This window comes from Salvelinus sp. IW2-2015, linkage group LG20, assembly GCF_002910315.2.
Source record: "Salvelinus sp. IW2-2015 linkage group LG20, ASM291031v2, whole genome shotgun sequence".
NCBI classification, from domain to species: domain Eukaryota; kingdom Metazoa; phylum Chordata; class Actinopteri; order Salmoniformes; family Salmonidae; genus Salvelinus; species Salvelinus sp. IW2-2015.
In genome coordinates, this window is record NC_036860.1 from 37,231,858 (window position 1) to 37,247,540 (window position 15,683).

General features: G+C 40.3%; 1 protein-coding gene across 5 annotated transcripts in view; it reads right to left on the bottom strand.

Moving 5' to 3' along the window:
- The window catches only part of kcnj6 (potassium inwardly rectifying channel subfamily J member 6), a 111,460-nt gene extending 96,214 nt beyond the window's left edge, over positions 1-15,246 (bottom strand). The window contains exons 1-4 of one of the 5 annotated variants that reach the window (XR_002879536.3): positions 14,991-15,208; positions 12,153-12,255; positions 8,607-8,682; positions 7,267-8,438 (exon numbers count right to left, since the gene is read on the bottom strand). Coding sequence is in view for 1 of the 5 variants with exons in the window: in XM_024012272.1 (XP_023868040.1) it covers positions 14,991-15,018 (28 nt within the window). In the remaining 4 variants the exon portion in view is untranslated. Of the gene's footprint in view, positions 1-7,266; positions 8,439-8,606; positions 8,683-12,152; positions 12,256-12,380; positions 12,471-13,991; positions 14,152-14,990 lie in introns of those variants that run through there. The other 4 variants (XR_002879535.2, XR_011481728.1, XR_002879537.2 and 1 more) reach the window with 4 other exon arrangements.
- Positions 15,247-15,683: the final 437 nt, after the last annotated feature.

The following is a 15,683-nucleotide window of genomic DNA, read 5'->3' on the forward strand; positions in this document are numbered from 1 at the left end:
AACTGGAGATGTTAACAATCGGCCTGGAAGAGGACGTGTGTCTATATTGACCCCACACACAGTGAGGATGGTTAGAGTGGCCAAAAAATCTCCAAGGATCACAGCTGGAGAATTGCAGACGTTAGTTGGGTCTTGGGATCAGAAAGTCTCCAAAACTAAGATCAAACGCCACCTACATAACCACAAGTTGTTTGGGAGGGTTGCCATAAAAAATACTTTGCTGTCATCAAACAACAAACTCAAGCGCCTACAGTTTGCCAAACTTTACTGCAACTTTCAATGGGACCAGATTCTATGGTCAGATGACACCAAAATATAACTTTTTGCAAACAAACACCAGAGGTGGGTTTGGCGTAGACAGAAAGATAGCCATGCAGAAAAGCACCTCATCCCCACTGTGAAGTTTGGTGGTGGATCTTTGATGTTGTGGGGCTGTTTATCTTCCAAAGGCCCTGGACAACTTGTTAGGATACATGGTGTCATGGACTCCATCAAGTACCAGCAGATATTAAATCAAAACCTGACTGCCTCTGCTAGAAAGCTTAAACTGGGCCGTGGTTGGATCTTCCAGCAGGACAATGATCCAAAGCTCACCTCAAAATCAACACAAAAATGATTCACTGAGCACAGAATCAAGGTATTACCATGGCCATCCCAGTCCACTGACCTAAACCCCATAGAAAACCTGTGTGATGAGGTGAAGAGGAAGAGTCCACAAGCATGGACCTCGGAATCTGAAGGATTGGGAGAGATTCAGTATGGAGGGACGGTCTCAGATCCCTTGCCATGTGTTCTCCAACCTCATTACGCATTATAGGAGAAGACTCAGAGCTGTTATCTTGGCAAAGGGAGGTTGCACAAAGCATTGAATGAAGGGGTGCAAATAATTGTGGCACACATATATATGTTTTATGATAGTAATTAATTTTTTCTTTCAATTATTTTACTTTAATTAAGGGTTAGATTTAAAAAATATATTTTGAATGAAAGACCAAGAGGATAAACAATAAAGAAGAAATGTTCACAGCTGTTTTGCTCATATTTACCAAGAGTGCCAATATTAATGGAGGGCACTATACTCTTTCTTAAAATGTTCTAGATTGATGATCAAAGAATTAATGTCACACTTCAATATGAATGGACAGAGGAGCAAACATGCCTTTCAGGGCTCGACATTAACGCTTGTCCTCTTGTCCGGGACAAGTAACAAAATCACAATATCAAGCAATTACTCCGATCAGAATTGGATCAGAGGCCAACAGTGGAATAATATTCAAATCTATTTTTCTTGTAGGCTACATAAATAAAAACAGACATGCCAAAGTGTAGGTGATATGCATATTGGCCACAGCTTCATGTTCAAACCGATGCTGACAGGAGGGAGGCGCCAGAAAATGTAGCCAAACTTTAATGAGACTTCTAATTACATAAATATAGGCTAAATGCCAGTCATGTTTGACAGATATAATGAAGGATAATTAACATTCATGTCTAAAGGCTTGATTCTGTCGACGTACATACTTGAGGCACGGTTCATTCAGATCAAATGGTTACAAGATCGGAGAGTGAAGGACAGTGCCTGTTGCGCACTGCACATCACTCACCTGTGATAAAGGAGAATGGCCTGGAATGTATAGCGGCCGTTGTACAGGCTCCTTACCAATTCTGTATTTTGTGTTTTTTAGGCACTGATCTTAACTTTTTTTGTACATAATGTTTCTGTCATCGTTTCCTTTGACCGAAAAGAGCTTCTGAACATCAGAAGAGCGATCACTAACCTCAATTTGCATGAAGATTTCTACTTCAATGAGCCGGCGGCACAGGATATACTGCTCGCCCCGGACCAGGCCCTAATTCCTGACACTCGGAAGAGAAAGAAAGCGATATAAGAGGACATCGTGGGCCTTCTACCCTCTGTTCTATTGGCGGATGTACAATCACTGGAGAACAAACTGGAAGAGCTCCATTTGAGACTATCCTATCAACGGGACCTGAAGAACTGTAATATCTTATGTTTCTTGGAAACTTGGCTGAACAAGGACATGGATAATATTCTAGCTGTTTTTTCTATGAATCGGCAGGACAGAACTACAGCGTCGGGTAAGTTCAAGGGGGTGTGGTGTCAAGGAAGTCTCAAGATTCTGCTCGCCTGAGTTAGATTACCTCATGATAAGCTGTAGACCATACTATTTACCAAGAGAGTTTTGCTACCTATTTACCACCACAAGCCGATGCTGGCACTAAGCCTGCTCTCAACGTATAGGGCCATAAACAAACAAGAAAATGCCTATCCAGAGGCAGCTTTCCTAGTGGCCGGTGATTTTAATCTTTTCACGTATGAGTTCCAAATATCTCTAACGGTCCCCCCAGCGTGAGTTTTCTTATGCCATGATGTCAGAATTCACTCACTGTTCCAAAATGTGACTGTTACGCAACAGGACAGTTAACCCATGCTGCCCTCAAACCAAGGCACGGCTTGCTAATTATCTATAGGCTATGTTTAAACTTTTACATTTTACATGATTTTCTAACAACAGTTTGAAATTAGGTATGTCCTGCCTCCTTATTAATTCACACAGAAGTAGCAATTTCAACTAACGTTTGAGGCATGCTATGCTAATGTAAGGTGAGGATTAGCTAGATGAAACTTCTCTCTTTGATGATAGCCCAAGCACTTCAACAGTGTCTCCTCAGGTCAAGTATGCAGCCATTTGCACATCTCCAGTCAGAACAGAACCGAACTTTTCCCCCCTGGTGCATTTTCTGGCTGGCACCCGCATTGCCTTCATTGTTGTTTTCCTTAATAATAATTACTATGCATCCCTGTCAAAGTAAGTGCCGTATTACCTTATCATAACACAGTTTCTGTGTAACATGTTATGTCATTTCTACTGTAGCACACCATATTTATATATGGAGCATAATGTATTATGTGTGTATTCATTTATAACTGCAGACAAGTGACGTATTGATTTCATAAACTTTATGGTGTTATACTCAATTGTGCTTATATAGTTATATTTTTATATTAGTTCTGTAAAACAATGCTAATTGCTTCAAATAAGTATTAGCTTGTGTTGTATCCTTGGAAGCTGCCTTGGCCTTATTATGACCATTGCATTGTCCTGTGTATTAATTTGGTCTGCATAGGTCTGCCCTGCCCCCTTGTGGAGCCCTTGTGGAGCTCTTCAGTTATTGTAATATTGTTTTATTGAATATATTTTATTCTAATTACTAATAATTCCTCTTTGTTCTGTACTTTCAGAAGCCACATACACACAGTATTGAACAAAACTTGCCAACATCATAACTGGAACTGAACACGTGCAGAAGATTGAGGGCAGCTTTTGTATGCTAGCAACATACTGTTTGGAGAGGGAGTAGGGAAGTTGAGGGAGTGGAGAGGATGATGAGGGAGTGGAGAGGTGGGTGAGATATTGTCAATATAATTGCATAATGGAACTGCATTTGATTTGTATGTGAACTGTATGTCCAATTACAAAAAACGTTCAGTAATCATATAGATGTTAGATGGCGGTGAACTATGTGGCCATTGAGGACAGCAGTGTAGATCAGATGGAAAAATATCTTCTTATACCACTTGGTGGTTTTCCGAGTTCATGTCACAAAGCTGTTTATCATGTCCGCTTTATCCACTGCGCCCATTTTGCGATTAAAGTCAAGCATACAGTCTGGTTTGATCGTTCTCTTTCCTGTCAGGTGGTCCACCTTCCCCGTGGCTGTCTCTTCTCCTGTAGCTCCAAGGCATAGCAATTGGTCTCCAACACTATGTCTCCCACCAGCTCCCCTGTCAGAAACAGCTTGAAGCATTCTGCCTCAGAGGGAGATGGCAAGGGGCTTTGCACTCCAGACTAGCTTATCAAAGCCAACAACAGGGCCAGGAGGAGTGAAATGGCTGGAGGCCTTCCAGCTACCGCAGACTTCCGTACTTCACCCACTATTGGTGTGCCTCTAAAACCACCAGCATCTTCAGAGGGACCTGGGACTTCATTGGTGGACAAGGTGTCCTCAGAATCAGGGTTCTCAATGGCCACAAGGTTGGGGGGGGGGGGGGCTGTTCCTCGCTGTCAGTGTCAGAATCTGATTCCTCACTGTCATAGTCAGAATCATTGTCAGAATGGACAAAAATCTCCAAAATTTCTGCTTTTTTGAATCCTCTCCATTTGAAAGACATTGCTAACGCTACATCTTAGCGCACTAGCTACATACATAAACAACAATACTGAATGGCTCCAAGTGAGTGTTAGGGGTGACGTGATTGGCTGGTGTGGTGATACTGATGATTTGTCTCCACAGATGGTTTGTTTACATAGCAGGTTAATGTAATTAATGTGTCAGGTTAGGATAACTAAAGCAGCAGGTTAGGTAAATTAACGTAGGAGGTTACGAGAATGAGGTTAAGGTTAGGAAGAGGGTTCGGGATAGGGTTAACTACAATGCTACAGTTGTCAACAACTGTTGTCGCCGACATGACCACTAGATAGAGCTGTTGTAGGCCTAGCTACTCCATCTAGCAACAACGGTAGAAACGTAAACAGACCATCTGTGGCGACAAATCCTCAGTAATGTTATCATAACACCGGCACGGGCAACTTGTATCAATAAATCACTATCAGAAATTGGTTTGTGTGATAATACATTTTTTATTTACTGTTTTAAGTACTGGTGACATATCATGCATTCCGATTCGTGCATAGATTATAATGGACACATATAATGTCTGTAAAATACGTTTTAGAAGGTTGTTCTGATTACGATGACCTAATGCTAAGCTAGTTGCCAGCTATGTGTGGAGCCATGTTTGTTGATATCATGCAATGCTTTCTGGGTGTCAGACCAAATATGTTATAACAAAACGAGTTGAAGGGATGGCTCACTCGTCTTCCGAGTAAACTTCCGGAAGTGAATGATGTGAAGTGAATGATGGTAGATGACACACCCCCTTCGCCTTCAACATGCATACTGTAAACAGTCCCAACTCATCTTGTCACCTCTTCTTATCTTTGGTTGATGCATAAAAACAAACATGGTGTCCCACACAAACTCTACCCACCGTGGCATTACTTCCAATTTTTTGAAAATGTTTTACTCAATTATTTCGATCACTGGTGTGCTCACCCGTGATGTGATGAACTTTACATAGTAATTGCTATTAGATAATTATATTATGGTTTATATCAGCCGAGAGTTGGCTAAACATGACCACTTGTGTTAGCTCACTCTTTCCTCAGTTAGCGCTAGGACTAATGTAGCCTACATTTTCCGATTTGTATGAGAATTGTGTTATGCTTTTGCTGCTTTTGTGAATGTCTGAATATTGCATCCAAAAATAAACAGCTCACATTGAGGATATAACGTTACAAAGACTGTTTTGCAAAATGTTTCTGTAAAAAATAAGTGTGGCATCAATCGTATATTGAAGTTCTAATGAAGTGTTCTAATCACGTTGGACGACTCTAGAATGATCACACAAGTGTGTTAGTACACATCAAAGGGTTAATGCAGGAAACTGAAAACTTACTTACCTCATTTTTACCAGCAAGTCACTTCTGCAACTAGAGATGAAAAAACGATTGAACACATTTATTCCACACACAGGGACGCATACAAAGCTCTCCCTCGCCCTCCGTTTGGCAAATCAGACCATAACTCTATCCTTCTTATTCCTGCTTACAAGCAAATACTCAAACAGGAAGTACCAGTGATGAGCTCAATGTGGAAGTGGTCCGATGAAGCAGATGCTAAGCTACACGACTGTTTTGCTTGCACAGACTGGAATATGTTCCGGGACTCGCCCGATGGCATTGAGGAAATTACCACGTCGGTCACCGGCCTCATTAATACGTGCAAGAGGACAGCTAGTTTCCGTTCTCCTCTAGGTAAATTTACTTTAATACAAAACCTAGGAGGCTCGTGGTTCTCACCCCCTTCCATAGACTTACACAGTAGATTGACTAATGATTACACCCTAGATCAGGACACTAACCCGGACGCTTATAAGAAATCCTGCTACGCCCTCCGGCGAACCACCAAACAGCCAAAGCATCAATACAGGACTAAGATTGAATCCTACTACACCGGCCCTGACGCTCCTCGGATGTGGCAGGACTTGCAAACTATCATGGATTACAACGGGAAACCCAGCTGTGAGCTGCCCAATGACACAAGCCTTCCAGACAAGCTAAATGCCTTCTATGCTCGCTTCGAGAAAAGCAACATCGACGGGGCTGTAGTTGAGTGGGTCGAGAGCTTCACATTCATCAGTGTCCACATCACTAAGGATTTACAGTATAATATTCCAAACACAGCAGCACAGGCGTGAAGAGGGCACGACAACGCCTCTTCTCCCTCAAGAGGCTGAAAAGATTTGGAATGGGCCTCAGATCCTCAAAAAGTTATACAGCTGCACCATTGAGCGCATCTTGACTGCATCACCGCTTGGTATGGCAACTGCTTGGCATCCAACCGAAAGACGCTACAGAGGGTAGTACGGACGGCCCGACACATCACTGGGGCCGAGCTCCCTTCCATCCAGGACCTCTATAGCAGGCGGTGTCAAAAATGTTCAAAGAATCCAGCCACCCAAGACATAGACAAGCAGTACAGAAGTCTGGAACCAACAGGACCCTGAACAGCTTCTACCCCAAAGACATAAGACTGCTAAATAGTTAGTTAAATAGTTAACCAAATAGATATCCGGACTATCTGCATTGACCCTTTTTGCATTCTTTTTTTGACTCATCACATACGGTGCTGCTGCTGTTTACTATCTGTGACTTTATTCCTAGTTATATGTACATATCTACAGTACCTCGTACCCTTGCACATCGACACGGTACTGGTACCCATTGTCTATAGCCAAGTTATCTATATTCATAGTGTATCTATTATTACTTTTATTATTAGGTGTTTAACTTTTCTATAATTTATCTATTTTCTTTCTCTCTGCATTGTTGGGAAGGGTCCGTAAGTAAGCATTTCACTGTTAGTCCACACCTGTTGTTTACGAAGCATGTGACAAATAACATTTCAATTTACCTTGAATCTAAGCGGAGGCGGTTAGCATTTTGAAACTATTTAACCATAATCTTAATTGTTTAAAACCTGGATGTTTCATGTCATTTTATGAAGCATATCATACCTTGTTTTAAAGTAGCCCAGCCTAGCCAAAATACGATCATAGAAATGTTGAGGGAATTATTATTTTATAAACACTTTATATGCCAATGAAACCAGCATTGTCTATTGGTTTTCAAATCAATGTTATTTTATTGTCCAGCAGCCAAAGGCATAATCCTAGTCAAATCAGTAACCCAGTTGATGCATCTTTAGATCTCCCCATTCTCTTCATATCTGTCACATGAAACCGCTCGCATATGTGGTGCGCTTTTGAGAATGGTGTTTTGTCGCTAATTACATTTCCCGCCTTCTAGATGGTAGTGGGGTAAACAGGCCGTGGCTCGGGTAGCTGAGGTCCTTGATAATCTTCTTGGCCATTCTGTGACATCGGATGCTATAGATGTCCTGGAGGGCAGGCATGCATTGGGCTGACCACACCATTGTCTGGAGAGCCCTGTGGTTGCGGACGGTGGAACTGATGAGGATCTACCCCATCACACCACTCTTATTAATCATTAATAAAAATAATACAATGGGCCATTATATCCTCAATTTCCCAGTCTTTCTATGCATGTAATGTCTGTGGGTGAGTTATGATTTGTTTTTGCCATTGCTTGATCTATTTTAAATGTAAGAATATGTTGCAGATTTAAACTTTAATTGGTGCCTATGTAAACAAATATAAATATAATGAAATGTTTTCAATATTCAACTTGTTCCTCTACAATACTTTTTACAGTAGGTAATAAGCTGTAGTCAGGTGGTCATTACCAGGTTACGATGAGGTCTTAACTATGACCAGTACATAATATAGCACATAATATAGTGGTCAAAACTATGACCAGCTGGTCAGATAGGGGTCACAATTATGACCAACTGGTTGTATCATGGCCAGAAAAATACTTAATATTCTGGTCAGTAAAAATATGTAAAAACCTCCATCCTTTTCTTCATGGTGACAGCTGAGAACCCCTTTAGGTTCTAGATGGAACTTTTTTTGATTAACCCTTTTAGGTTCTAGATGGCATCTTTTTTTCTCCTGGGGAATCCAGTTTCTCTCCTGATGCAGAGAAAAAACTGTAATGATCATTAGCATAGCTAGTACAAACCTAGCTCTTACAAAGCTGGCTAGTAGGAATCAATACACATTGAAGATCAGAGTATCAAACAGAAGAAAAAAAACACAAAACTTGACTATTGATTTAAGGAGTGGTGTTGCTGCTCTCTCCTTTCCACTGAGTGGGTGGCCAAGCACTGCTGTAGAGGACATGCATCAGGTCATTGAAATTTTTCAGGAACTGTAAAGACAGAGACAAATCATGATTAACCATTACCAAAGGTCTTCACTAAGTTAGACTTAGCATAGAAAGTACATTGACTACGTTGCCCCTCAGCAATCTGTCCGTCAGGCAGACATATGGAGAGAGATAGAGAGATAGACAGCAAAACCTAGGTTATTTACGTACATTTCTTAGTTAGGATAACTTCTGTACTCCTTCCTTTTGTTCCCTCCTCTATCCTGCCACCCAAGCTAGAAGATTCCTGCAAAAAAGAAAACCAAGAATTGAAAAAGGCAGTTGAGAGTTGTAACGTTAGAATGAGTGTTGAGGGGGAGCCGGGATAGGCAAAATGTATTGTATTGTCAAATACAAGTATCCCTAATGAATCAAGAAAAACTTCACATCCATATGGGGGGTACACGTTTCAACAATTAGGCTATCTTAAAATGTCTCTCTCTCTCTCTCTCTCTCTCTCTCTCACACACACACACACACACACACACACAATCAATGTTTCCTATATGTGTATTCATCAACCATCTCTCTCTCAGACACTCTCACACACACATAGCTGGCATGACACAATGTTGACAAGATGAAAATCTTTTCAATAAGTTTTTGTGATCATCATCATCATCTCTCTCCCCCTCTCTCAATCAAACAGAACCAGGGTTTCCCATACGAAAATGTGGCGCCGGACATTTGACCGGCAGCATTTTAACTTTTGAGAAATTTACCGGACCTATATGCATTGGGTGTGTAACCTGATTAGGGCATCCACCCAAGGTGCTCAGAATGACAGAAATCACATTTAGATTATGGTAATTCATCTTAACAGAACCTGCAAGTTGAGGATGCAATGATGTGCGGTCCTTCTTACCGAATTCTGATGCAAGACAAGTAACGAACAGCAAAATCCCTAGCCTATGTCAATCTACTGTCAGTCCAAAACTATTTGTATTTCTATTTATCCCAGGTAGGTGGCTGCTGTGTCCTTTGGTTCTATCACAGCAATCAAACAGTGACGCGTGTGTGCTCTCATCCATAGTAGAAAAGTTGACCTATTCTATTGGGCAACTTGTCGAGAAAGAAATAGCCTATTCTAAACAGACTTTGGGACAGTTGTGGGAAGATAGGTCCAAAATGCATACAACCAGTGGGCCTAGGCTACATTAAAACATTAAAAAGTAATGAGTCTGATGCAACAAATCAAAACGTTTAGCTTAAAATGTTGATAATCTATTATTTCTTCACATTATAAGAGCAAAACTGCGCACAAGGCAGTAGGCTACGCGGGAATGTTAGCGGGAAAACACAGTTGTCAAAAGCCAGTGGTTTCATGTGACAGAGATTAAAATATAATTTCTAAATTTAGAAAGAGGGGAGATCTGATATACAACAACTAACATGGGGTGCTAGGATTGTGCATTTGGCTACTGGACAATGAAAGAAAGTTGATATAAAATAATTGCCTACACGGATATTGTCTGATTTTGGCTGGGTTACTTTAAAGCAAGGTAAGATATGCCTCATAATATGTAATAAAACGTCCAGGTTTCCAACCATTAAGTATATGTTTTCAAAATGCATACTGCCTCCAGCTCATTACAAAGTGGTTTGAGATACTGTAGCTGTCGCGCTGTCTGACAGATTTTCCGCTCTAAGGCTCTGTATCTGTATGCTATTAACCTATAGACCGATAAGCATGACTGGTCAAATGTATTTACATCGACTGGTATTTACATCAATGAATAGGCTAAAAATAATTATTTCACAATGGGATTTTTTCTTCTCCCAGACAATTGGTCAGTACCAATTTTGTTTATCTGCTTTTCTATTTTTTTTTATCTGCCAAAAGCCGGCTAATGGAAACTATGCACAGAACACACACACACACACACACACACACACACACACACACACACACACACACACACACACACACACACACACACACACACACACACACACACACACACACACACACACACACACACACACACATAGCTAGCATGACAACATTGACATGACAATGTTTTCTATACACACACACACACAGAGAGAGAGAGAGAGAATACACACAGACACAAAAATATACTGTCATTAAAGTGGAACTGACAGCATTTTAGCAACATAAAATCTTAAAATCTGTTCATATACACCCCGAGGAAGAATATGACACTTAAACAAATGTATTCTGACAAGCAAGCACTTAGATATTGTCATTTTCATACATTCTTAGAATGTTTGTGAATTACGTATATACTAAGGCTTTTGTGAAAATTCTATAGCAATATAGAGTGGGAAAGCAATTGGACAATTAACTGCAGTAAAACCTAATAAAAACATCTGTCTCATCCAGGACCAGAGTCTACGCAAACCGGTGCGCCATAGCCAATCAGAGCTACAGTAGACCTGTATTTTCCACACAGGCCTGCCATCATTCACTTTGAATTGGACTGTTTGTTTACAGGCAGTTACAACAGCAAGACTTAAGATCATTCAAACGCATTCGCGTCTCAAAAAGTCACAAAATAAATTTCTGCAAATATGTCAATACCACTTGGGAGTCCTCTTACATTTGGTAACTTAACAGTCCTATTGATCAAACAACCATGAAAAGTTAGGCTTTCTCTCCCTCAGTTATGCACATCAACAAAAAGATGAACAACTAATGCTAGCCAGAGAAAGATGAGCTAAAATGTAACGAAGGAACATTAGATAAACCCTCTCAAACTTTTTCATTTAATTGACAGTCAAAATTGCACTGATAAACAGTGGGGAATTGTAGCCTACTCTTCCTTCTTCAGCTTGCCTGCTAACAATACATGCTTGTCCCAACCAAGTGCCCAAAGCTAACTGGCTAAAGTTGGCTAGCTTGCTAGCTAGCTACTTCCAGACACAAATGAGAGAACCCATTACTGACCATTTTACTCGCCCTAGCAGAGCTGGTCAGGCTGTTTACATGTTATCTAGAGCGTTCATGACTAACTATTACTTTCTTTTCCTATGTTTACTGACACTGGTCGGTCATATTCAGTGGGTGTTGTGCTTCGTAAATTCATCAGTTATTCTGCGCTCTGTCACACTCAGCGAGAGTGCTCTGAAATCGGAGTAGATAGCCAGAGTAAATTTGCGAACGCAAGCGATGTGCTAACTGGATAACAGTCGTTCAAGTTATTGCTAGCTAACCAAATGACACCTGCATCTCTAGCTGTGGAAAGTATAGCCACCGAAAAAATTATATGAGGGGTAAAAGTCACTCACTCCTCCAATGACATGACATGACATCCTCCTAGCAGCTAGCAAGCTAGCTATCTAACTAACATTTATCTTGCTACATAAATAGATATGCTAGCCTATTAGCCACATTATGACTGACTTGTGACCATTGCCCTTGCTAGTTTGATAGCAATATTTTTTGGAGTACCAAGAAATGCATTGGTGAATTATATTAATCATGCATTGAACTGCATCCATCTATTCTGCCAACAATGCCTTAGTGTACATCATGAAATGTTAAGGCAAATATAACCTATTTTTAAAACCTTTTATAATGTTGGTTTTGTAGCATAAACTGGAATTTTTCAATTTTGGGATGATATTATGATTGTCTGTTTGTTTCATATCTGCAAAGTAGTTAAAAAGCTGACAATTCCACTTTAACTAAACAGATATCAAAATGTCAAAATGTTAGCTAGCTAGCTACAACAGGTAACAATTTAAACTTACCATGTCCATGGAGGATTAGCCAGAGAGCTAACATTAGCTAGCTAAAACTAGCCAGCTAGCTAGCAACACTTTTCTTGATGTTCTTCTCCCCAACAAACCGCCGCTTTAAAATAAAACAAGAATGCAGGAGAACAGGGACTACCACTTAGCAGTCTAATCTTTAAAAAATGTTTGTGTACATTTCGAGAAACTGATGTTGTTTCCCAGTGATGTTGTTGTGTAGCCTACCGGGCACTTTGTCCCAACATGCTGTATGGAATGTTGACGCTCGAGAAATATGCTCGAGCAAGCAGGCTGCCTGCGCTCACAGATCTATTGCTGCGCGAGGCACAAATTCCAATCAAAGTTTTTGCTGGAACTGATATGCCTACGTCCTTACTTAGTTACTGAAATTAAAATAAAATTACTGCATGCATTATGGTAATTGCTTAAAAGCTTTATGGGAAAATACAATTGTCATATTCTCATGGTCAAATTCAGGTGCAATAATGCTTTTGTAATTATTGATGGAAATAAATGGAATAACAATAGGGTTTTGTAAATCCTGGTGGATTGTAGTAGGATATTGCAATAAAAGACATAGGCCTATGTGTTATTTGTTAAATTCTGAAAGCAAATGTAGTTAGTCATACTAGAACAGCAAATTGCACTCAGTGGAACAGAAGAAAATGTGCACTACAATAAACATTGCAATTAACATCAACAAAAGATTATCATTAGAAGCCAACACACACAGCAAGCTACCAGATATCATTCATAAAACAACCATTATTTCAATGTACTGCAGTTTCACCGCATTTTAACTGCAGTGCATTTTTGTGTTATTGTGCATATTTATCTTCCATGCTGGTAGCCAAGAACAAATGTTATGGAAGTGAATGTGCACTTTTCAATTGGGTGGCCCGCAACTATGAAAAACACTGCCATAGCCTGTAGTAAAAGCAAAAGCATTTACAGCATCGGAGATTCTATAATTTAGGGATAATTTCTGATAGCTATAAGACCGCAGAGACTGTCACTAATGTTAGCTTTTAATGACCTATCAAATTCGTTGACCTGGAGGTGAAATATCACAATTTTTTTTTATTTTTTTATTTTAATTGGTATTTCATCACCTGCTGAATAAAAACTTCAAATGACCCTACTCCTGAAAAAGTGAATTGGGCCGGATAAGGTGAAGTGGACTCGGCCAGAGTACCATTAACCGGAGCCCAGAGTAATATCATTCTGCCAGACCATGGAAAAGCTTGGCCTGCATGAAGCCCACCGAGTCCGAGTCCATGCAGAGTCTCAAAACGGAATAGGGCCACGACGTATGCCACGAGACCCTAACCTGCTTTGGTGCCCTCTGCCAGCTGTTGTTTACCAAGTGTGCTAAGCTGAATCATGCAACCACTTCTGAAAAAGAACATTACTCCAACTGTAATAATTGTAATGGTTCTAATGTCTTATTTGCATTGGGTGCATGGCTTACAAACACTATGCACATGTTTATATAGATTGGTGTCTTTTAATTGAGTAGAATTTAGATAACTGGTCAGTAGTTCAATCAGATTTCAACCAAAAAACAGATATCACCCAAAATAATATGTATTTTTCATGACGTCAAAAAACCATTTGGTTGTGATCTGGTTATAAGACCTCCCCGACCATATTTCAACCAGTAACATACGTCTTTATCACTTCGTATGCCCACTGGGCTGCGCTGCTGCATAAAGGCAACAGTCTGGAGGCTAGACCTATAGCCTAAAAAACGGACATTTCTCAGGATAGTGTAGCCTATAGCAAGCAACAGGCATTGTTCTTAAACAATAGTCTAACCTTACTCAGTTCACTCACCCGGTTTCTTGCCTATGAAGATGACTTGTGTATCAGAATTGTTCCCCTTTTCGTCCCCAAAACAGATCATATCGTTTTGTTTTCTTCCGCAAGGTAGAGGGCTCTACCTTTCGCTTTGTCCTGCCATCGAACCGATCCCCCTTCAAGCGAGAAAGCTGCGCGCACACTCCATGGTTTTGAATGTAAGATCTCCACGTCGCCATGGAGATGGAGGGAGCTCTTATCCAGAAAATAATAGGTATCGCTTCATTAGCAACAACGCTTCACCAAGCCGGCCCCTTCAGCATTTGCTTTGACGACAAAAATGCTTAATTGTCGTGATCACTAATTTAATGACAAATTATTCTCTAGACAGAAGGTGATTCTAGAATAAGATTATATTCTAGAACATTTAAAAAATGGCAGGCCTGTGTTTGAAAGAACAAGACGCAATTTAATGGAAAATGCAATAACTGACAGTTATTGCTGTTTTATGGTATACTAACTGTTTTATGGTATACTAATATTATTAGAAAGGCTGAAAACACAATTAACCCACAGACCCCAAGGAAAATAAAGTGCTTCATGAATATTCTGTGGAACATAGGCCTATAGGCTAAGTAGCCAACACAGATCTATGGAAATACTCTTTTGACTGATTTTTCTGATAAAGCACACACGTTATTCAATTACTGTTAATAATGTCTGACAAATGAGAATGCAAGGATAGATAAGAGAGCATGTGGAAACCCTCTGTATAAGGTTCCACTGTTCCTTATTCACATGCGGCAAGTGCATGTTATAAACGAGACTTCACACTCAAAGCTTGTTGCTTTTTCATTGCAAGGATAACTGGATACTCTTGTTCACTTGTACAATTTACAAAAGATAAAAAGGGAAAACGGTGCAATGTGTTATGTAACATCACCCACTCCCCCACTTATATTATCCGTAATTTCTCAGTCACCACAAAACCAGTCTAACGTCCGGGGGAAAAAGAAGCCAGTTTACATAACCTACCTTGTTGATAGACGCCGCTCTTATTCATTCATTCTGTTGAACAATTAAGGTTGTCGTTTCACATAGGGGCAACGTAGGCTAAGAGTTGCTAATTTCACCTTTCCCCTCACATCTCGTTGAAAAATCCATCTCCTTTCATTCTGTTATGTCCCCTTCTTTTGAGCTCGGCCAAGTATGAAGAGAGAGAGAGAATGGGCGAGAGAAAGTCTGCGTGAGGGAGAGAGTAGGCTATTTGTGTGTAAAGAGGGACGGGGGTTGAGAGAGAAAGAAAGAGCGGGAGAGAGGGGGAGGAGGACTTCAAATAGCTGAGATCCAGGTTGTTGTGTATGGCCAGAGCTGTCATTATTGAAATACAGAAATAATCACTTTTCCATAAACAAGCTCTAAATCGAGCGGGAGAGAGGGGGAGGAGGACTTCAAATAGCTGAGATCCAGGTTGTTGTGTATGGCCAGAGCTGTCATTAGGAAGTGTATGACTATTGAGGAAATCACAGAGGGTCTGTGGAAGCAACCCAACCAGGCAACCTGGTCTCAGAGCATTTAGTATTATTCTGTACGTAAATCCGAGACACTCCTTTAGTATGTGTTATGAATAACAATTCGTATTATGTGTTCTGAATTTGCAAAAAGGTACAATATGTTACGAATTTGCAAAACATATGATATGTTACAAATTCTAGCTAGATGGCTAAC